Raw genomic sequence first — 19,809 nt, 5'->3', positions numbered from 1 at the left:
AGTTAGGGCTTAAGAAACAAGTTAGGAACAAATTAGAAAATTATTAAAGTTCCTTACTAGTATGGACTTACTATTTCTAGCCAATCCTCAATATTATCAAGTGGATAAAGATAATTTGCATAAGTTGTTCTGAATGCTTCCACACTAAAATATGGACTGCAATACCTATAAAAAAATGGACTTAATTAATAACAAAAACAAAACAAATTAAAACAATATGCAATGAAGTAAATTACTTAATTACCTTGCCCATGGGACCTCCTTGGTCTAAGGACTGCAACAACATGTACACAAGGCACTCCTGACATTTACCACTCAATGCAAGAGCATTGAAGTTTGCCAATATCAACATTGTACTTAGTCCCAGTCTTAGTATTGATTGCTAAGTATTCAACATCTGATACACCCTTTATCTCATACCAATTGTATCTTAACTCCCTCTTTTTTATCATGAACAACACATTTGGTACAACTTCACCAGGCATCAATGACAATGATAATTCCCTTCTATCATAAACCATTTGCAGCAAATTTAGGTTGTACTTATCCATAAAATGGACCAATGGTTTATCTTTGATGCGCAATATCCAGGAATTTTAGCTTTTACTGAAATTATTGGTTTACTCATCACACTTTGATGTCCAATCAAAGTGTGCCTTAGCTCAACAACTCCTTGGCTCAGTGTCTAACCAATCCAAAGCTTTACTATCTATTTTGTTGATAACACATAATATCTTTATCAGTTCTTGTTGCTTGTATGCCTTAGCTGAACCCCAAGCTAGATTCTCCCATAATTCACCACCAAAATTCTTTTTGAAGTTTTTATACATATGTCTGAAGCAATACCTGGAACAAAAAACATATACATATTATCATTATGACTTAAATAAACAACATATAAAAAAAAATGGCTTATTAGGCATATACAACATATACATATACAAAAACAACATATACATATACAAAAAACAACATCACTTATTAGGCATTACCTGTGATGTGAATCTGGAAAGTACTCATCAACAGCACTTATTAGTCCTTTTTGTTTGTCACTGATGAAGGTAAGCTTGTCTTTATGCATGTCAAGAAATGGCTTCATCTCACATAAGAACTGCCTCCATGTATCCCTATTCTCCCCTTTGCATATGTAAAAACCAAGAGGGACTATCCCATTCATGGCATCCAGTCCAATAGCCTTTAAACAACACCCACCATACTTGCCTTTGAGAAAACAACCATCCAGACCAACAATTGGTCTACACCCATTCAACCATCCATCAAGTGATGACTTGAATGCAACAACAACACCAATGAAACTTTGATTCTTTTCATTCACAAAATGCTTGGCAAAGCTACCTAGGTTAGACTTTATAATCTGCCTATACATCTTTGGGACTAGTCTATAACCCTCCTCATAATTGCCATTGATCACTTCAAGCATCAATGTCCTAGCATTCCAACCAATCCAATAGGATATGCTAACTCCAAACTAAAAAAACATCTTTGCTTGTATATCCCTAGGTCTGTAATCTAGATGATCTCTCATCTTATTTTCAAGTGGTTGAGCCACCCATGGTGCTCTAGCCTATGTAAACTTGTTCTTCACACTAGCTTCACATGTATGTTCATCATTATAGTTTATAAGAACAAAAGTGTGCATGTCTTTTCTGGTAAGAGTAGCAGTTATAGTCCACTCACAGCTAGGATCTTTGCATGCCAAAATGTATCTCTCTCTATCATTTCTCACTTGTTGTGTACTAAACTTATGCTTAATTGCCATTGTCTAGAAGAACTCTCTACAATGCTCTACAGTTGCCCATGTCATTTTAGGCTTCAACTCACATGTGCCAAACTTTTTAGAAGCTTCAACAGGGTCAAAAACCTTAGCCATCTCCTTAATCTCGAAAACATTTGTTGTTCCCATGGACCAATTTCCCAAAACAGTGCCTTGTAATTCTTCTTCTAAATTGTGGACTTCTTCATCAACCATCATTGGATCAATATCATTATCTAACTCATTCTCAGAGTAATCACTACACGTAGTACAATACTCTTCATCACTATCTTCTTCAGTGCTATAATACCCTGCATCCAGCCAAGTACCAAAAACTGGCCTAAAAGTTTGACTATACTGATACAAAGGCTCTTCAGTATCCCTTTTATCATGATTCAAATCCTCTAACACATCAACACTTTCAACATGAGTACCATTATGATTCAAATCCTTTAACATATCAACAACTTCACCATGACTACCATTAGGATTCAAATCCTCTAACACATCAATAACTTCAACATGAGTACCATCAGGTTCATTCAATTCATCCAGAAACTCATTAATATTATGAGTACAGAAACCATCATCAACAGGATCTAATTGAAACAAGTGCACATCATTCCCAGATGTCTGAACACCATTGTGCCCCTTAACCACATTCTTAGTCACCTCCTCTCTTATTTGTGGCTCATCAGTTTCTTCATCATCAGAAATGTCAAAGACCAATGGCTCTCCATTGGGACCTACAAGTGGTTTAGTTTTCAGTATGTTAAGCCTGCTGTACTTTCTTATAGGTGTCATTGGTTTAGGTTTTTGAGTGGGAACTGTATTAGGTTTTTGAGTGGGAACTGGTTTAGGTTTTTGAGTCGGAACTTCAATGGGAACTGGATTAATAATACTAAATGTAGGTGATCTTCTAGCACTTTTAGTGACTTGTAAAGGTTTCTTGGGTATTGTGGGCAGTTGTGTTGGGGTGGAGTCAAGTGGTAGGGGAGAGTTATGAGTAGTGATGTTGGAGTCAAGTGGTGGGGGAGAGTTATGAGTAGTTGGTGGAGGTGGGAGGACAAATAGGTGGTATTGTTTAAGTGTAAGCTTACCCCATATATCCATTAGATATTTGTTTTCTGTTATGCTACATAACTTCCTTTCAATCAAACTTGCAATCTCAAACTTAACTCCTTCACCAACCAGTTTCTGCAAATCCTTTTGCAAATCTAGCAGAAATATCTCATCCCCATCATGTTTCACACACTTTCTCTTACCACCCTTGTATTGACTAGCTTTTATCTTCCCAGGAATAGTTCTCTCCCATTTACCACCATAATGTATCACAAATTCCTTTACACCTAGCAAAGGATTGGCCATTCTTCCTCTGTCCACAAACATACAAACAAACAACATATAGGATAAATCAGTTAATAAGAAACAATTCAAATAAGGGGACCCTTCTCACAATTACATTCAATCAATTTAATGCAAGACAAATATAAGTCATAGATCATTCAAATGCATATAATTTCAAACATTTACAACATATCCCAAATGTTATTACTTCCTAGCAAAGGATCAGAGTCTCAGACAACAAAAGAAAAGACCCCAAATTGCACATGTCCACATATAGAGTTACGTGCATGTTATTACTTCCAAATATAATCATAGTCCCACTGAATAGTTAAAAATTAGTTTTTAGTCCATGTTTTCTAAAGTGTACAGCAACAGACTAAGCCATGCACCATGCAATACAACAAACCACCATTTTAATTCACGCTTCACTGAAAAATAACAATAACGGTATAAGAAGCATACGAGAGAGCCACCATTTTTCCAACAGATCAAGCTAACACTTTCATGTTTATCATACAACTTTATATAAAAATTATATTTTTACTAAGATGAACATAAAAAACTAACATGTATGCAACAACCTTCAATTTTATGACGACAACAGATGATGATGACCTCAAATCAACGATTATGGCCTCACAACAACTTCAAAACCAGAAAACCGACGAACAACAGGTACACTTCATGAAAATCATATAAAAAAAACACGATCACTAGCTCCAATGGAAGTTCTTCATATTTCGTGGTTAGAGAAGAAGAGGGGCTGGTTTCGGTGTTTGGGTTTGTATGTGAGTGTTAAACTTAGTGTTTTCACAAATGAGAGCTAGGGTTTTTGTGAGAGAAGTTGAGAGAGAGAGTGAGTGATCATTTCCTTCCTTATTTCACCTATATTCTCGAGCTCCTTATTTCACATTTTCACATGTATTTTATTATCAAAAAAAAATAATCACCTGTATTCTCGAGATGCACAAATTTAAGATCTGACGGCCACATCGAAAGTCGAAGTCAAATGTCGACATGTGTCAAAAAACTTTTGATAAAATAGAAGCACGTGATATTGCACGTGAGGGGTATTATTGCAATTTTGAAAATACAAGCTGATTGACCACAGTCAACTCAGTTGACTGGCGGTCAAAAACCAGAACTAGGACTAACCCTAATATTCAAACTTTTCTGGACTAAACCCTAATAAACCAACTATGGTTAAGACCAAAGTCTAAAAAACCCAAAGACAAATGCTAGATGTAATGGACTGGTGGACGTATATGGTACCTAGGTTGCTCATAGATGCGGTGGCCTGGTGTGAATAATGATTGAATTTTCTTATTCACAAAGTTTTACCTTTTTGCAGTGCTTTATATTCTCTTTTGTTAGGTTCTTTTTTGTTAGTCTACTCTTTGTACTTCCTCAACCAACTGAAGCAAACATGAGGCTGTGTTTTGTGTGTTTTGGCTCATCTCTGACATGTAATAGAAATCAGCATGTGCCATGCCATAGGCTATACATATAGAATGACAAAATCTGATTCAAACCCCATTTCATGTTAAAACTTAGATTATCCAAGTAAATAACATGCTTACACATCTAGCCTTGTAGCTAAATATTGTCTTTTAAGGCATCATTTCTATTCTTATGATGTAAATCTAGTAAAAAAAGAGGTGGAGGGAGCAATTGTAAAACTTTAATTGTCACAATGAGAGATAATTTAACACAATAGAAAGATGTGATCTATTACTTTTCTATGTATAGTGGTGTGTCAAGCTCATCTCAAGCAATAATCGATACACTATTGGTGTCCCTGAATATCTAAACTTTCGTTGCACTATTGTTAACAATATGAAAGAAAAATAAAAAATTTAAGTTATGAGCATTATCCAATCGAATTAACATACCCAATCAAAACTATTCAGTTTTAAAACAATAGTAAACATACCTACATAATCCAATAAATCATGTTGAAAAGTCTGGAAAAATATTTCTCCAACTTCCAATTCTTTATTTCTGCACAATCAATTTCCCCTCTTAGAGCTCTTCATGAATCCCCGAAACCCTCCTTTGGCCATATTTCAACATAAATCCTAACTTTCATTCTTGTTCACACTTTGAGATACATCTGAAAATAGTCAGGGCCGAGGTTCTGATCATTGTCACTTAAAAACTAAGAAATTGTAGTTCTAATTAAGTGACTACGTACATCATGGAGTTGATAATAATTAAGTAACTACGTAATGTCACAAAATGAGTATGCTATTTTATTTCGGCTCCTTCAAAAAAGCCGAAATAATTAACTTCAAGAAACACATTTTCCTAATTCCAACTCCATGCAAATAGACAATTAATCCATGCATGGCCATTGTCAACCACTGCAAAAGTTATATAAGCCTACATAAAAATGGCAATGTACAAAGTTCTCTTGAGATGTGGAGAAAAATAGAAGGAACCTTACCTGACAGTTATTAGACCTCTAAAAGTACGGTAGAGGTAACAAAATAGCTACAAACCATGTGAAGTGTCCATTGGTAGACCCCATAGCGAAAATGGTCCTTGTCCATCTATACAATTCAATACACACATAATCGAAACTGTATTTCAATTAAGTCATCCATCTACAATTAATTTTACTACAAACTCAACAAACAGTGTGCATAACATATTTATCAATATTTAAAGTGTCACCATATCACATAAATTGTTGAGAAAAAATACTTGCATGTACAGGTTATATCCAATTGAAAACTATCGCTTACAATGATAGTAGTTATGAACTGATTGGTGGTAGTATGATGGAGTAGATGGCTATGCCTGATGGGTTTAATATCTATGATAAAAAAAAATAGACATCTTAATAATAATACACTCTAAGGCCCATTAATACAAAAATAGAGCATTTTAGCCTCATCAATTATTGGCGTTGCTACTGAGTTTCAATATATTTTGAAAATAAGATTTTTGATACATACTAATTCATACTTTTATTATCAAACATTACCAATAATTAAAAAAAATTATATCAACATTTACACAGTTGCAAATTTGAAAATGTCCTCAACAATGTTACAGTATATATATAACATGGAAATTCAAGGTAATTAAAAACATGGGCATTACCTGATGTCTATAATTCCAATACCCACTCCATCCAGCAATTAAAATAGAATCGTCAGCACCACCAAGAACCGAGGGCAACTTCAAAAAATTGAAAGTCACAAATATCAACACTTTGGAATGGTTACCTTTGATTTAGAAAGTTGAATCCAATTAATTGAAGATAGAGCTTTTGGGTTGGGGAAATTGAAAATAACCCTGTCCAAATTGAAGACTAAAAAAATGCTTACTTGATTGAACTCCCTGGAACGACATTGGTGTCTTCTTCTTCGTTGTGATTGGGGGTTTAAAGCTTTAGTTTTTTATTCAATTCATTCCCATTGAAATCAGATACACAGACTGTTGAAAAGAAAAGATATAAAACTGAAAAGAAATTGGTAAAAGAATCACAAAAATCAAAAACATAAAAATGAAAAGGAGAAGACCATACGTGAAGTATAAGAAAATTTGGGCTTTTAATAAGATTTTTGTCCATTGAACCTTTATGATAATCTGTTTCTGACATAATATTCTTCACCTGCTTTAAAAAAAATTCCTTAAATCTTTCCACGCACGTATGCCCTTCATAATTAGTGAACTTATCAATAACACCTATTTCAAGAATAAGTGCTAGTGATTCACCAGCTACCATAAGTAGGGAGGGATAAAACTAAATAGATATGGAATGGACTCTTTCCAGATATTTGGTCTAATACTCCAACTGTTCATGCTAGCAAGTAAAAAGGACCATGCAGATAACGCAGCAATTAAGATTTCAGTATTACCTTTACTTCTTGTTGCTTCAAGAAAATCCCATATAATCTTCATAGACTTTTCAGTCTCTTCTGGCCCATCTCCTCCAAGAAGCGTAACTATAGCTAATGATTCCAGTACAGACGATACACTGGACGAATCCAAATCTGGTTTTAAAACTTGGGAAATTCTGGGAATGAAGTATTCTAGTATTTCACGTGTTCTATCCCCAGAACCAACGCTGATAGACCAATCCAATAACTCGATAAGCTAAACTTATCTCTTTAACATATTTCGACTGGATTGAATCGAGGCAACGCAAGAGTAGTACTAAAGACCACTTCTTCACGAACGTTTCTTGCACACTGTTGGTTAGTAGCTCATCTATTGTTTCCAACGCCTTCTCTCTTTTAGCTCCCTTCTTTTTAAGCAAGTCGCCTAAGGACACTGATGATGACTCTTGGTAATCATTGTCCTCACTATTGCCACCACAGTCTCCTCTTCCCTTTCTCCTTGGTGGTGCTACTACAATTTCAGTTTTTCGTGGTGCAACAATTCTCTTTTCTCTCCTCATTGTTTTCTATTTTTTTTTACTTATGAGTTTGCTTGTGATCTTGTTACTCGTAGACGGGCTATTATGTTTTTTCTTTTTCTTTTTCTTTTTTGGTGGTTTGGGGTTTTCAAAGTTTTTTAGCTAATAAGAAAAGTAGGGTTTTTTGTTTTTCCTGAAAATTTCGGTGTTTTTGGTATGATAGTTTCAAAATTGGGCGAAATTTCCATGTGATGGGGAAGTGATTATAATTTGGGAATAGACAAAGGAGAATTAAACAAATGTAGGGAGGTGTTTCTAATTATTAACACCTCCTTTTTTTTTAAGAGCCTATAATATTGTTTGGTTTGAAAAAATAGAGCCATATGGTGAGGAGAGAGAATATGCATGAGCTATATATATATAGGGGCAATCTTAGAAGTACATACTTATTTTAAGTTAAAATAAGTACTTAAGTAAAACTGCACTTAGACAATGAATTCAAACGTAATATTTTGTGGATATGATATATTCACCATAAAGATCATCTCCACAAAATTTTAGCACATTTGAAAACCTCTAACCTAGATAAAAATTGATGTCATCTTTAAGAAGAAATCTAACGGTTCAGTTAGATTTCTAGGTTAGACGTTTTCAAATGAGCTGAAATTTTGTAGAAATGTTCTTTATGGTGAATATATCATATCCTCAAAAAATTACGTCTGAATTCATTGTCTAGGTAAAATGTTACTTACGTACTTATTTTTAACTTAAAATAAGTATGTACTTCTAAGATCAATACTATATATATATAGCTCGTGCATATTCTCTCTTCTCACCGAGAGGGTTCGGTTTACAATAGATTTGGTACAATACTTCTTACAATAGATCAGGACCGAACACAACTAAAAATCTAGCCGTTTTAAATTTGTGTGAGCTGGCACTCATTTAGCGTGAAAGAAGTGTGTGGGAACGGCTCTAGCCAAGCCGAGAAGAAAAAAAAAACCCCACGTAGTTTTTTACTCTTCTTCCTTTCTGTTTTTGGCCTTTAGAAACCTTACACTTCACCTTCTTGAGAAATAATATCATCATCACAGCTCTCTCTCTTTATATATTGACACCACTGTCGAGGTAAAGCACCTGTTATGACCAGCAACAACGTTACTCGACATTGAAGACAAAAAGAGATTAAACGAGTAACGTATAAAAGGTATACTTCTCTCAACCCAATTCACTTTCTCTCTCTCATTCGTTTTTCGTTTATCTTTTAGCTTTGTCCTTTTCTTTTCATTGAAAACTACCATTGCAACAGGAATGAAGGATGTGATTATGTGAAACTGCTTATTGCGCAAGATGGGTTTAAATACCATCGCAGCAGGAATCAAGGAATGGGCTTAAATATCGATTGAAATATTAAGGTGGACGATGGGTTGAAGGATTTATCATTTTTAAGTTCCGACTATTTCTTTGGAATAATGGGTTCCAATGTTGTTAATCATTTTTTTATCTTCAAGTTCTGTAGTTTGGGGCTACTATTATGTATAATTTTTTATTATGAAGATTTCTTTTGTCCGTGCACAAAGTATTTGACGAAATTTCATTAAGGATTAATATGGTAAATGGGTGTGTGATTTTTTCCAGCTGAATCATTGTGGAATTATATTTAGCTTTAATTTCCAACAGTCGATTTTACAAAGTAATGAACATAAAGGATTGGAATACACTTTTAGTAGCCATGGGAATGTTGATTGGAGTACACTTTCAGTAGCCATGGGAATGTTGATTAGATGTTGCTTTCACGCATCTAATTAAATGGATATGATTTCCTGCTTGTTCATTATACACACCTTTGTGGCTTTGTTATAAAGGCACACTTTCTTTATACAAATAGTCAACTTGAGAAATTTCAAGAACCAAGAACTTGCACACTTCGTCACTACCTATATTTTGCTATGATACCATGAAGGAGATTGCTCCAAATACACGGCTACTATACTAAAATAAAAAAACCATTTACTTGATAGTAGAAATTACAAGAAATTACTTGAGGAAAATTCAAATTACTTAACAGTAGCAATTACAAGCAATTGCCTGAGAAAAATCCAATTACTTGACAGTATCAATTACAATCACTTACTCAAAATCTAGCAAATAAAATGGCATGCAAATTCCAAAAAACAAAAGCTTCTCGATACTAAGTTATGCCACCACTAGCAACTAGTCATAAAAATCATTTTGTAGCAGCTCCAGGATCATTCTGAGGAACCGACTTTGCTCTTTTTGATGTTGCATTTTGAGGACAACTACGACTGTCATGGTTAGCATAAGTATTGCAAGAACGACACTTCCTTTTGTTTTTGTTTGCTGCTACTTCAATAGGATGCAAATTTTTGCCATGTTTTCCTGTTTGCCCATCATCTTTTTGTTTGCCCCTACCTTTCGTTTGTGAAACATTGGGATCTAAAAGTACTAGAGGTTAAACTAGACAAGGGTCCTCCCTTGAAGAACATGGAACATCTTATTCTTCTGGAACATCTTCTTCATCAACATCTTTATCGGGTATAATTTTCAACATTTGTTTACCGAGTTCTCTTAGACCGTCCAAAAATATTTTATAGTTTGCTGGAGTTCGAGATGCAATACACGCAAACTTAGTTGCTTCTTGACACAAATAACCAAGGTTCATGGCATCAACTTGTTCTTGACAAAGAGACCCTTCCTTCCCACCTCTCCAAAATCTATTAGCCCCTTTCAACCATATTTTATTAATGAGACTTTTAGGAATTTCGTAGACATCAAGTTTTGATAACACCTTTAGTATGTGGGCACATGGTATTCCAACAAACTCATAATGATTACATTCACAAATACCTTCACATGTTTGGGGATTCCATCGCACAACCCAATGCTCACTCTCACTATTAGTCTTGCTTTTAATGTACTTCACAACATATGTAAGTGGTTCAGTAGTAACAATGTCAGCTTTGTATAACTCAGCATTCAGAAATTGGGTCCTAAACTTTTCGAACATCCTTCGTGTATATATCTTGGCCGCATGCTTCAAAATATAACTTTGATCTCCCAGTGACAATACGATTCTTTTGTTCTGACTCATAATATTATGTTCTCTCATTCAATTCCATAGTCTTCAAAGCTTGTTCATATTTTTGAACAAATTCCATTAAATTAGTGGTGCCTTTGATATGATTTTTGAAAAACCAGTTGATTCCCTCACTACGACCAGTAGTGTTCATACCAGCAAAGAAAGTAGTTTGATTGTACATAGGAACCCATGCCTCATGATCTTCAAATATTCCAATGATGTCATCTCTCAAAATCTTCAATCCTAAATGTCCATTTTAAGCATTTATTAACATCTACTTTAAAATCTAAGCCTTTATGGTACAAATGTCCCAACTTCTCACCAAACATTTTTTAATATGCAAATAGCATAGCCTATGACGTGTGCTAGGGAACACTTTAGGTACATCAGCTTTCATGGTCAGGTCCGAGTTAGTAATAATGGAAATAGGTGCTTTTCCCCCCATTGCTTCTTTCCAAGTTGTAAATAGTCATATGAAACTTTCCTCTGTCTAGGCTTGTAGTAACCCACATCTAAACTGGATAGTTTGAAAGTGATGATTCACACCGGTGAATGGTCCAAACGGCAGCTTGTACTTATTAGTCTTGTATGTAGTATCAAATGACACTACATCTCCAAACCGTTCATACGACATGTGAGGCTTAGCATCAACCCAAAAGATATTAACTGCTCTCTTTTCTCCATCATACTGAATAGCATAGAAAAATTGTGGATTCTCAATTTGCCTTCTTTGGAAATGGTTAAATACCCACCGAGCATCCCCAACATCAAGTTTTTGCCTTACGTCACGAAGATGATTCCAACAATTATGATTTGTGAAACCAATGACATCACCTCCAAAGATCACTGTAACTTTGTTTATTTGCATATTTTGCCTCTGAAAAAGTTCCACCATGCCTTTCGCCGCAGTTGGCATCATTCGGTTTTGTTTAAGGAATATCTTTTTAGACGGTGAGACAAATGTGTGATTATGTTCACAAAATTGTCTAATCTCCCACTTCAGTGTGGTTTGCCTAAGCTTAACGTACATATACGCTTTGCAATCCCCTTTTTCTGTTGATGTATTCAAACGTGGTCTCTCAACATTTTCATTTAACTTCTTCTTGTGAGAACCAAAATGTGAGTACGCAAAACCGATATTTGTCACCATGTCACAATGCAGCCAAGATTTGTTAGAAGATCTTGTAACAATTGAGAATCCTTTGCTTACACCATATCGTTCATAATATTTTTTTGCTTCTTCAATTGATTTAAAAGTCATCCCTACATAGGGTGTCTTTATGGCATCGTCGAAATCCTTTGTAGGAGATCCAACTCTGTTCTTTTCCACTTGGACATAAGATGTTCCACAGTCTGGGACTCCACTGAAGTTCCCCATAAGCTCAGATTCTTGGTCATGAGACTCTTCCATTTTTTGTAGCAGCTATGAAAAAAAAAAGATCAACAAAAAATTAATACAAAGAAAAAAAAAATGATTTCTAAAAAAAAATGTAAGACTTCAATTCATATGTTATCATATTATTGTTTGTAATGCATGAGCGACATTGTCAAATAACGTTGACATCAATTAGTTTCCCATAGAAACTAAATATCTTGTTTTCATCCCAAAAACATGAACACCGACATCACCCAAGAACTAGACAAAAAAACGCAGAAAATTTAACTTTATAACTAGTTGAACAATAACATCACCCAAAGTAATGTTTTTTCTTAGTATAATAGAATTGGGTTGAGAGAAGTATACCTTTTATATGTTACTCGTTTAATTTCTTTTTGTCGTCAATGTCGAGTAGCGTTATTGATGGTCATAACAGGCGCTTTACCCCGACAGTGGTGTCAATATATGGAGAAAGAGATAAAGAGAGAGTTGCAATGGTAATATTATTTCTCAGGAAAGTGAAGTGTAAGGTTTCTAAAGGCCAAAAATAGAAAGGAAGAAGTGTTGGAGTTATCCCTCACATGAGAATGAGGAAGAAGAGAAATCAGTTCTGCGTGAAAAGGTCTGAGCGCGCGCGCGCTCAGATTGGGCTAAACCCAAGGCACGCCCGCGCCCTTGGTACTAGAAGTCACGAACAGGTTGTTGAGGGTGCGCGCTCGACATTGGTCTTGCCGAGAGCGCGCCCGCGCCCATACCTATAATTATGGTTTCTAATTCGCTACAGTAACCGCGAATTTTGTTTTTTGGTATATAAACCAAAAACAAGGTTTTGGAAAACCTAAGGCAAGAAAGTAACACAATTGAAACCCAATTTTGAGAGCAATCAAGGTTGAGATAAAACCTTTGCAGAGAGAAAAACCTGTAAAGAGAGAGAAGTGATCTAGTAAGGTGAGAGACTGAAAGGAGTGATTGTAATCTTCTTTCCCACTTTATAAAAAGACTAGCTCTTGTGGAAGTAGACATCATTGGCTGAACCACAGTACATCTTTGTGTTGTGGTATGCTTGTTCTTCTCTTTACATTATTATTTGTTGTTGATAGTTGTTTAGAGAGTTGGGCATGCTAGCTAGGTTGTATTGGATATTTAGAATTTGTCTAGAGTAGAAGTGTTTCATATTACAAGTTATCTGTGTAGTGGGAATCAATTGGTATTGGTATTAACCCCAACAAGAAGAGTAAAAAAACTACGTGGGTTTTTTTTTCTTCTCGGCTTGGCTGGAGCCGTTCCTACACACTTCTTTCACGCTAAATGAGTGTCAGCTCACACAAATTTAAAACTACTAGATTTTTAGTTGTGTTCGGTCCTGATCTATTATAAAAAGTATTATACCAAATATATTATAAACCACACCCACTCATTATATTTAGTACCTCAGTTTGTTTGCCATCTCAATCCGTATGATTTCCATAACGGCGAGTAGCTAGAGTTTTTAACTATTTAGTATCACGAACTTTTTTTCTCGCTTATCGGTACCATGAACTTTCAATTATTTACAATTTGATACATTTAGATATTTATCTGACCAAAATGTCCCCCCATATTTCATTTTATTTTCTCTAATATGCAATTAAGTGTATATTCTTCATTCACCTCGCCACCTCTACTCTCGCCGCCACTAAACAAAACTTTTTTTATCTAAAAAAAAGTCAAAGATATATAATCACCTTCAGATTTATTGTATTGAATTGGGCCGTGTTAGATGATTTAATAACTTAAGTGAGGGAGTTTCAATTTAGAAATTAAAGACTTAAGGATATTTTGGTCATATAAATGTACTAAGGTACCAAATCATAAGCAAATTAAGAGTACGTGGTAGTGTGGTACTAATAGGTGGGAAAAAAAGTTTGTATACCATTTAGGAAAAAATGGAAAAGTTCGTGGTACAAAATAGTTAAAAACTCTTAATCACGTGATGAGCTCACCGTTATGGAAATTAGACGGATTGAGATGACAAATAGACTGAAGTACTAAATTGAAAAATTGAGAGTATGTGATACTAATAGGAGAAAAAAAATAGAGGTACCATTTAGAAAAAAAATAATTAAGTTCGCGGTAATAAATAGTTATAAACTCTTATGATCCACTATCTTGTCTCTTGGTACCATAATAAATCTTTAAAATAATGAGCCCTACTATCCAGGGATATCCTCACAATTAGGACCGTTAGATTGTTCCAAATCTAAACAGATCCAACATACAACAAATAAGTGAAAAACTGACCAGGAAAAAAGGAGAAAAGGGGGGGGGGGGGATTAGATTCCAAGTTGAATCTGAATTTGTTGAAGTTACACTACCTGTCTACCAAAACTGAGTTTTTATTCAGTTGACCAAGCAACATCTGAATTTATGCATATTTATGTAATCATAAATCGTGTCTTATTCCCTTGTTATTCCAGAAATACTAATAGACATAGATAGTAAGGGTCGGAGGCTCATTAGCTTCGATTGTCAATTATCAGCCACTTCCTAATAGCGTAGTCGGATAGATTAGATTGTCACCCACTGAAACCGATTCTCATGTTGCTATCCCTAAGGACGATTCTTTCGGCGATCTAAGTTCTTAGGCCAGATGAAAAAAAAGAACCTACTGGCAGACTATAAGTGGTGAACTACATTGATAACCGGCTATTTCATAGTGCAGACGCATCCGGATGAATCAACTACGTCCGCTAATACTCATAATAGACGCGGTGCCAGGAGGGCACAAGTCACTGACTTGTAGATCATTCATGAGGCTTAAAACGAGCACGTGATTGAAGCAAGAGCATTTTCAATCTTACGTATGCCCCTCTCCCATGTCACTAAATATTGAAGTTTATTCGTTGCTATATTTCCTACTAGTTACACTCGTTTTCCAAGTAAAAGATTGTTTCATGGCTTTAATTTAAGCTGCTGAGAAAAGAAACACTCTATATTGATTTCACAAGTGTTTTGTTCTATTGATTAACATGTATTTAAAGGAGAGATTACAACCGTATGGAGAGATTCACTCTATCTATCTAACTAAACAAAGATTACATTGGTGTAGTTCCTTGATTCTTGGAATAAACACGTGTAGATATCTTAATAGTCCCCCTCAAATTGGAGTGTGCAAGGAGTGAACGCCTAGCTTGCCAAGCAAATTGGAAAACTGATCTTTGCCCAATGGTTTAGTGAAAATGTCTGCAAGCTGAGCACTAGAAGAGATATACCGTGGGGCTGAAAGCTTGGATTGAATCTTCTCTCTAATGAAGTGACAATCAAGTTCTATGTGTTTAGTGCGCTCGTGAAATACAGGGTTGTTAGCAATATGTAGAGTAGCTTTGTTATCACAGAACATGGAGATAGGAGATGGATGAGACAATCCAAAATCACTGAGTAGGTATTTTAACCACTGTAATTCACAAGTGAGCGTAGCCATAGCCCTATACTCGGCTTCGGCAGAAGAACGGGAAATTGTCACTTGTTTCTTAGTTTTCCATGAAACAAGATTAGATCCCAAAAAAGTGCAATAACCAGTTGTTGAGCATCGAGTATCTGGGCATCCTGCCCAATCAGAGTCATAGTAACCTTGTAAATGAAGACTGCTAGAAGATGAGAAAAAGATCCTTGTATCAAGAGAGCCTTTCAAATAGTGAACCACTTAATGAGTTGCATCAAGATGCGTAGTGCGAGGAGATTGCATAAAATGGCTTAGAATGTTAACAGAATAAGTAATATATGGTCGTGTCACCATCATATAAATTAAGCGACCCACTAGATAATCAAAGTTTCTGCTCCATAGGAAAATCAGTAATATGTCCACCAATAAAACCGGTATCCTTGAGAATGACCAGAGCGTGTTTCCTTTGGGAGATAAAAATGCCCTTATGTGAGTGAACAACCTCAATAGCAAGGAAATATTTCAATTTTCCCAAGTCTTTGATGAAAAATTTGGCTTCAAGAAACCGCTTGAAGCACTGAATAGCATGTTCATCATTGCCGGTAATAATAATATCGTCCACATAAATGAGAACAAATATCGAAGAATTACCTTTATGATAAATGAATTAAGAGTAATCAGCCTTAGATTGGGAAAAACTTGCACCAAGGAGTGTAGAAGAGAGCTTTGTAAACCATTGGCGAGATGCTTGTTTCAACCCATAATGGATTTGTTAAGCTTACAAACCCGAGTATCCTGTTTCGACCAAATATAATCAAAACACTAAGTGGTGACAAAAGAGATGAAATCTATAGAAAAGTAGTGAGAAAAGTTATGGTGATCGAGAGAATGATGAGACTGTACCTTTTGGTTACCTACGTACCTAAATTATGAATAGGATCAAGTCTCAAGAACGTAGTTTTGTATGAAAAATAGTTTGGTATTTATATTTGTAGAGTAGAGACTTTTTATAGCTCAAGTAATTGTAATTGAATATAGCTCTTAATTGATAATTATCTTTTTGATAATAAATGAATCTGGACATAAATTAATATACGTAAGTGGCAAGCCATGTGGCTAGGGTTCAACCCTAGACACATGAGTTAATGGGACTATACATCAATCCATGGTATTACAAATTGGGCCTTAGTCTTGTCGATTAAACGAATAGAGTGGAGACCCTTACCAATGAATGTTTGCCACGTAGGTGGGAGTTGAAACATGCCCCCCTGTCGAGTAAAACCGGGTGGAAGTGCCATGTAAACCTCTTCGTTAAGATCACCTTGTAAGAAGGCATTGTTAGCATCAGGTTGGTGCAAAAACCAATGTTTAACAGTTGCCATAGGTAGTAAAACACGTACAGTGACCAATTTATCAACCAGTGTGAAAGTATCATGGTAATCTAGCCCTTCAATTTGAGTAAAACCTTTGGCAACTAATCGAGCTTTGAGACGCTCGATAGCACCGTCAGATCGGTACTTAGTTTTGAATACCCATTTGTAAGCAATGGATTTTTTGTTTGAAGGCAGATATGTCAGAGTCCATGTATTATTTCTTTCTAGTGCTTCTATTTCCTTCTGCATTGCAATCCTCCATTGAGGTAATTTAACAGCTTGGGAGAAGGTTTTGGGGTCATCTATAGAACAAATGGTGGAAACAAAAGACTTGTGTGCAGCGGAAAAGTTAGATATAGAAGTATAATGGTGAAGAAGATATGGTACCTTTCAACTTGGAGATAGATAAAGAAGGTAAACATTCATGAACAGATGCGAAACATACATAGGCATCCAAATAAGGTGGAGGTCATCGATTGCGTTCTGTTGGTTCTAATGTAGCAGGAGGAGATGCACCTATAGATTTAGAAATAGATGTAGTAGTAGTAGGTGTACTAGTGGTTGGTTGGGCAGTCAAAGATGGACATGTTGTGTTTGAATTTTCAGTAATATGGGCATTGGATGAAGGAGGTACGGTAGTGGAGGTATTAGGAAGTGAAGATGCAGTAGTAAGTGTATTGTCATAACAAGATTGAATTTTCACTCAAGGACAATGGTAGAACTAGATCAAGAGAGTGTGTTGGTGGTGATAATGGTAGTGAGGATATGTCATGAAAAGGAAAGATACCTTCAGAAAATGTAATATTACGAGAAGTCATTATAGTTTTAGTTGCAATATAAAAAACACGGTAACTTTTTTGTGCATGAGGATAGCCAATAAACACCCTAGGTTTAGACCGTTGATCAAATTTATGTTGAATGTTGCTGTTATGAACAAAGCATAAACTTTCAAAAATTCGTAAGCGAGAATAATCAGGTTTTGAGCCAAACAAAATTTCATGCGGACTTCTATGTGACAAAATAGGAGTTGGCATTTTGTTAATTAGGTAAGTAGCTGTGAGAACGCATTCACCCCAAAATTTTAAAGAGAGATGTGCCTGGAATCGAAAAGCACGAGCTACTTCAAGAAGATGGCGGTGTTTACGCTCTACAACCCCGTTTTGCTGGGGAGTTCCAACACAACTTTGTTGGTGAATAACACCATTGTCAGGAAAAAAAAAAAAAAAAAAAAAAAAAAAAAAACTTTTGCATATCTTTAGATAAAAACTCAGTTCCATTATCGGAATGAACAAGTTGAATAGATGGGAAAATCTCAGTACCATTGTTAGAGTAAACACGATGTATGTGATATTGAAATTGTGTGTGAACCATGGCAAAAAAGGATTGCAAAATTTTTTTGTTTCTAATTTAAAATGCATGAGATAGAGTCAAGTGCAATGACTAAAATCATCTACAATAGTTAAAAAATAACGAGAACCATTTAATGATGGTTGAGAAAAAGGACCCCCATATATCTCAATGAATTAAATGAAAATGTCTAATAGTATTAATAGAACTTGAAGGAAATGATAAACGAGGTTGTTTTGCTTGAGGGCAATTATTGCAAGCTTTATTTTTTTGAACAAGAAATAATTGAAACGTCTTTAACTAGATGAGTTAAAGAGCGATAAGAAATGTGACCAAGGCGCCAATGCCATAAGTCGATAGAAGGTGGTTTGATAACGGCCATGGTTGAAGCCGTTTGAAAATAGTATAACCCTTCATGAATGTTACCCTTCCCAATCGTCCTCTTCGTTGATTGGTCCTGAAAAACACATTCACAAGGAAAAATTGTTATAGCACAATCATTTGAATTGGTAAGTTGACTAACAGATAAAAGGTTAAACTTGAAAGAGGAAATGAAGAAAACATTTTCAAGTTTAATATTGGGAGACAACTGAACAGTACCAATATGAGTTACAAAAGCATTTGAACCATCAGGAAGACCAACACTAAAAGGATTGGGACATGGTTTATATGAAGAAAACAAAGATAAGCTATAACACATATGATTGGATGCTCATGTATCAATAATCCATACCGAATTTGTGGGAACAGTGAGAGCAATACCTGCTAGGTTTGCACTATAATCTGCACTACCTGAAGAAAGCATGCCAAGTAATTTGTTGTATTGTTCCTTAGTGACGTTAGGAGGTGCGAACATTTCATGTTCTTTGTTCTTTGTTGCTTTTTGTGGTTCAACATATTTCTTAGGAGGGAAGCCATGGAGTTTAAAACAACGATCTATGGTATGATTGTCTCTACCACAATGATCGCAATGAAAACATGGTTTTTGATTGCCACGGTTGAGAATGTTTCCACGAGGCTCGAACTTCGCAGCAAATGCTGCTGCTTCTAGAACAGGAGATAAGAATGAATGGATCTCTTGTTGCTTTTCTTCTTGATGGACAAGTGAGTAAATCTTGGTAATGGGAAGTATTTGACTGCGTATTGGTTTATACCTATCATGGAGACCTTGAAGAAATTTCATTGCTTGATCGTCAAGAATTTGATCAGCAAGAAGCTTACCATATCCACAAGTCCGTGGCTGAGTGATAGTGGGAGAATCAAGTTCATTCCACAAGGACTTGAGCTTGGTAAAATAAGCAGAGATAGACATGTCGCCCTGCTTTGTATCTTTAATGGATTCCTTGAGTTGAAAACCTAATGGAGCATTTGGTTGAGAGAAGCATTCCGCAAGGTCCTTCCTTCCATATTTCCCTTGCAGATCCAGAGTACGTAATGCTTCCATGAATTTCAGGATTCACAGAATTGAGGAGCCAACATGAAACAAGATCATTACATATCTACCATTGAAGAATTTTAGCAGCATCAATTGGTTTCTTAATCATGCCATTAACAAAACCAAATTTGTTCTTCGCTCGAAAGGCCATAGTCATGGCACGAATCCATGTGCTATAGTTGTCACCTGATAAAGAAGGAGCAACCAACACAGTGGATGGATTGTTTGAGTGATGAACAAAGAAAAAGGTTTGAGTTTCAGTAGA

At 35.6% G+C, this 19,809-nt stretch overlaps 4 protein-coding genes across 4 annotated transcripts; all 4 read right to left on the bottom strand.

Moving 5' to 3' along the window:
* Positions 1-662: 662 nt before the first annotated feature.
* Positions 663-1,441, bottom strand: LOC147475801 (uncharacterized). Its single transcript, XM_086585541.1, has 2 exons — positions 993-1,441; positions 663-846 (listed from the first exon to the last, which is right to left on the bottom strand). The coding sequence occupies exons 1-2, from the start codon at positions 1,439-1,441 to the stop codon at positions 663-665; spliced, it is 633 nt and encodes a 210-aa protein (XP_086441667.1).
* Positions 1,442-10,005: 8,564 nt separating this feature from the next.
* On the bottom strand, positions 10,006-10,518 carry LOC147475800 (protein FAR1-RELATED SEQUENCE 7-like). Its single transcript, XM_086585540.1, has one exon. The coding sequence runs from the start codon at positions 10,516-10,518 to the stop codon at positions 10,006-10,008; it is 513 nt and encodes a 170-aa protein (XP_086441666.1).
* An 88-nt stretch (positions 10,519-10,606) lies between these two features.
* LOC147475799 (protein FAR1-RELATED SEQUENCE 5-like) lies at positions 10,607-12,001 on the bottom strand. Its single transcript, XM_086585539.1, has 2 exons — positions 11,137-12,001; positions 10,607-10,833 (listed from the first exon to the last, which is right to left on the bottom strand). The coding sequence occupies exons 1-2, from the start codon at positions 11,999-12,001 to the stop codon at positions 10,607-10,609; spliced, it is 1,092 nt and encodes a 363-aa protein (XP_086441665.1).
* Positions 12,002-18,821: 6,820 nt separating this feature from the next.
* LOC147475798 (uncharacterized) lies at positions 18,822-19,553 on the bottom strand. Its single transcript, XM_086585538.1, has one exon. The coding sequence runs from the start codon at positions 19,551-19,553 to the stop codon at positions 18,822-18,824; it is 732 nt and encodes a 243-aa protein (XP_086441664.1).
* Positions 19,554-19,809: the final 256 nt, after the last annotated feature.

The sequence above is a fragment of the Coptis chinensis genome, chromosome 9, assembly GCF_015680905.1.
Source record: "Coptis chinensis isolate HL-2020 chromosome 9, ASM1568090v1, whole genome shotgun sequence".
Classification (NCBI taxonomy): Eukaryota; Viridiplantae; Streptophyta; class Magnoliopsida; order Ranunculales; family Ranunculaceae; genus Coptis; species Coptis chinensis.
This window is presented reverse-complemented; position numbering and strand designations above follow the sequence as displayed.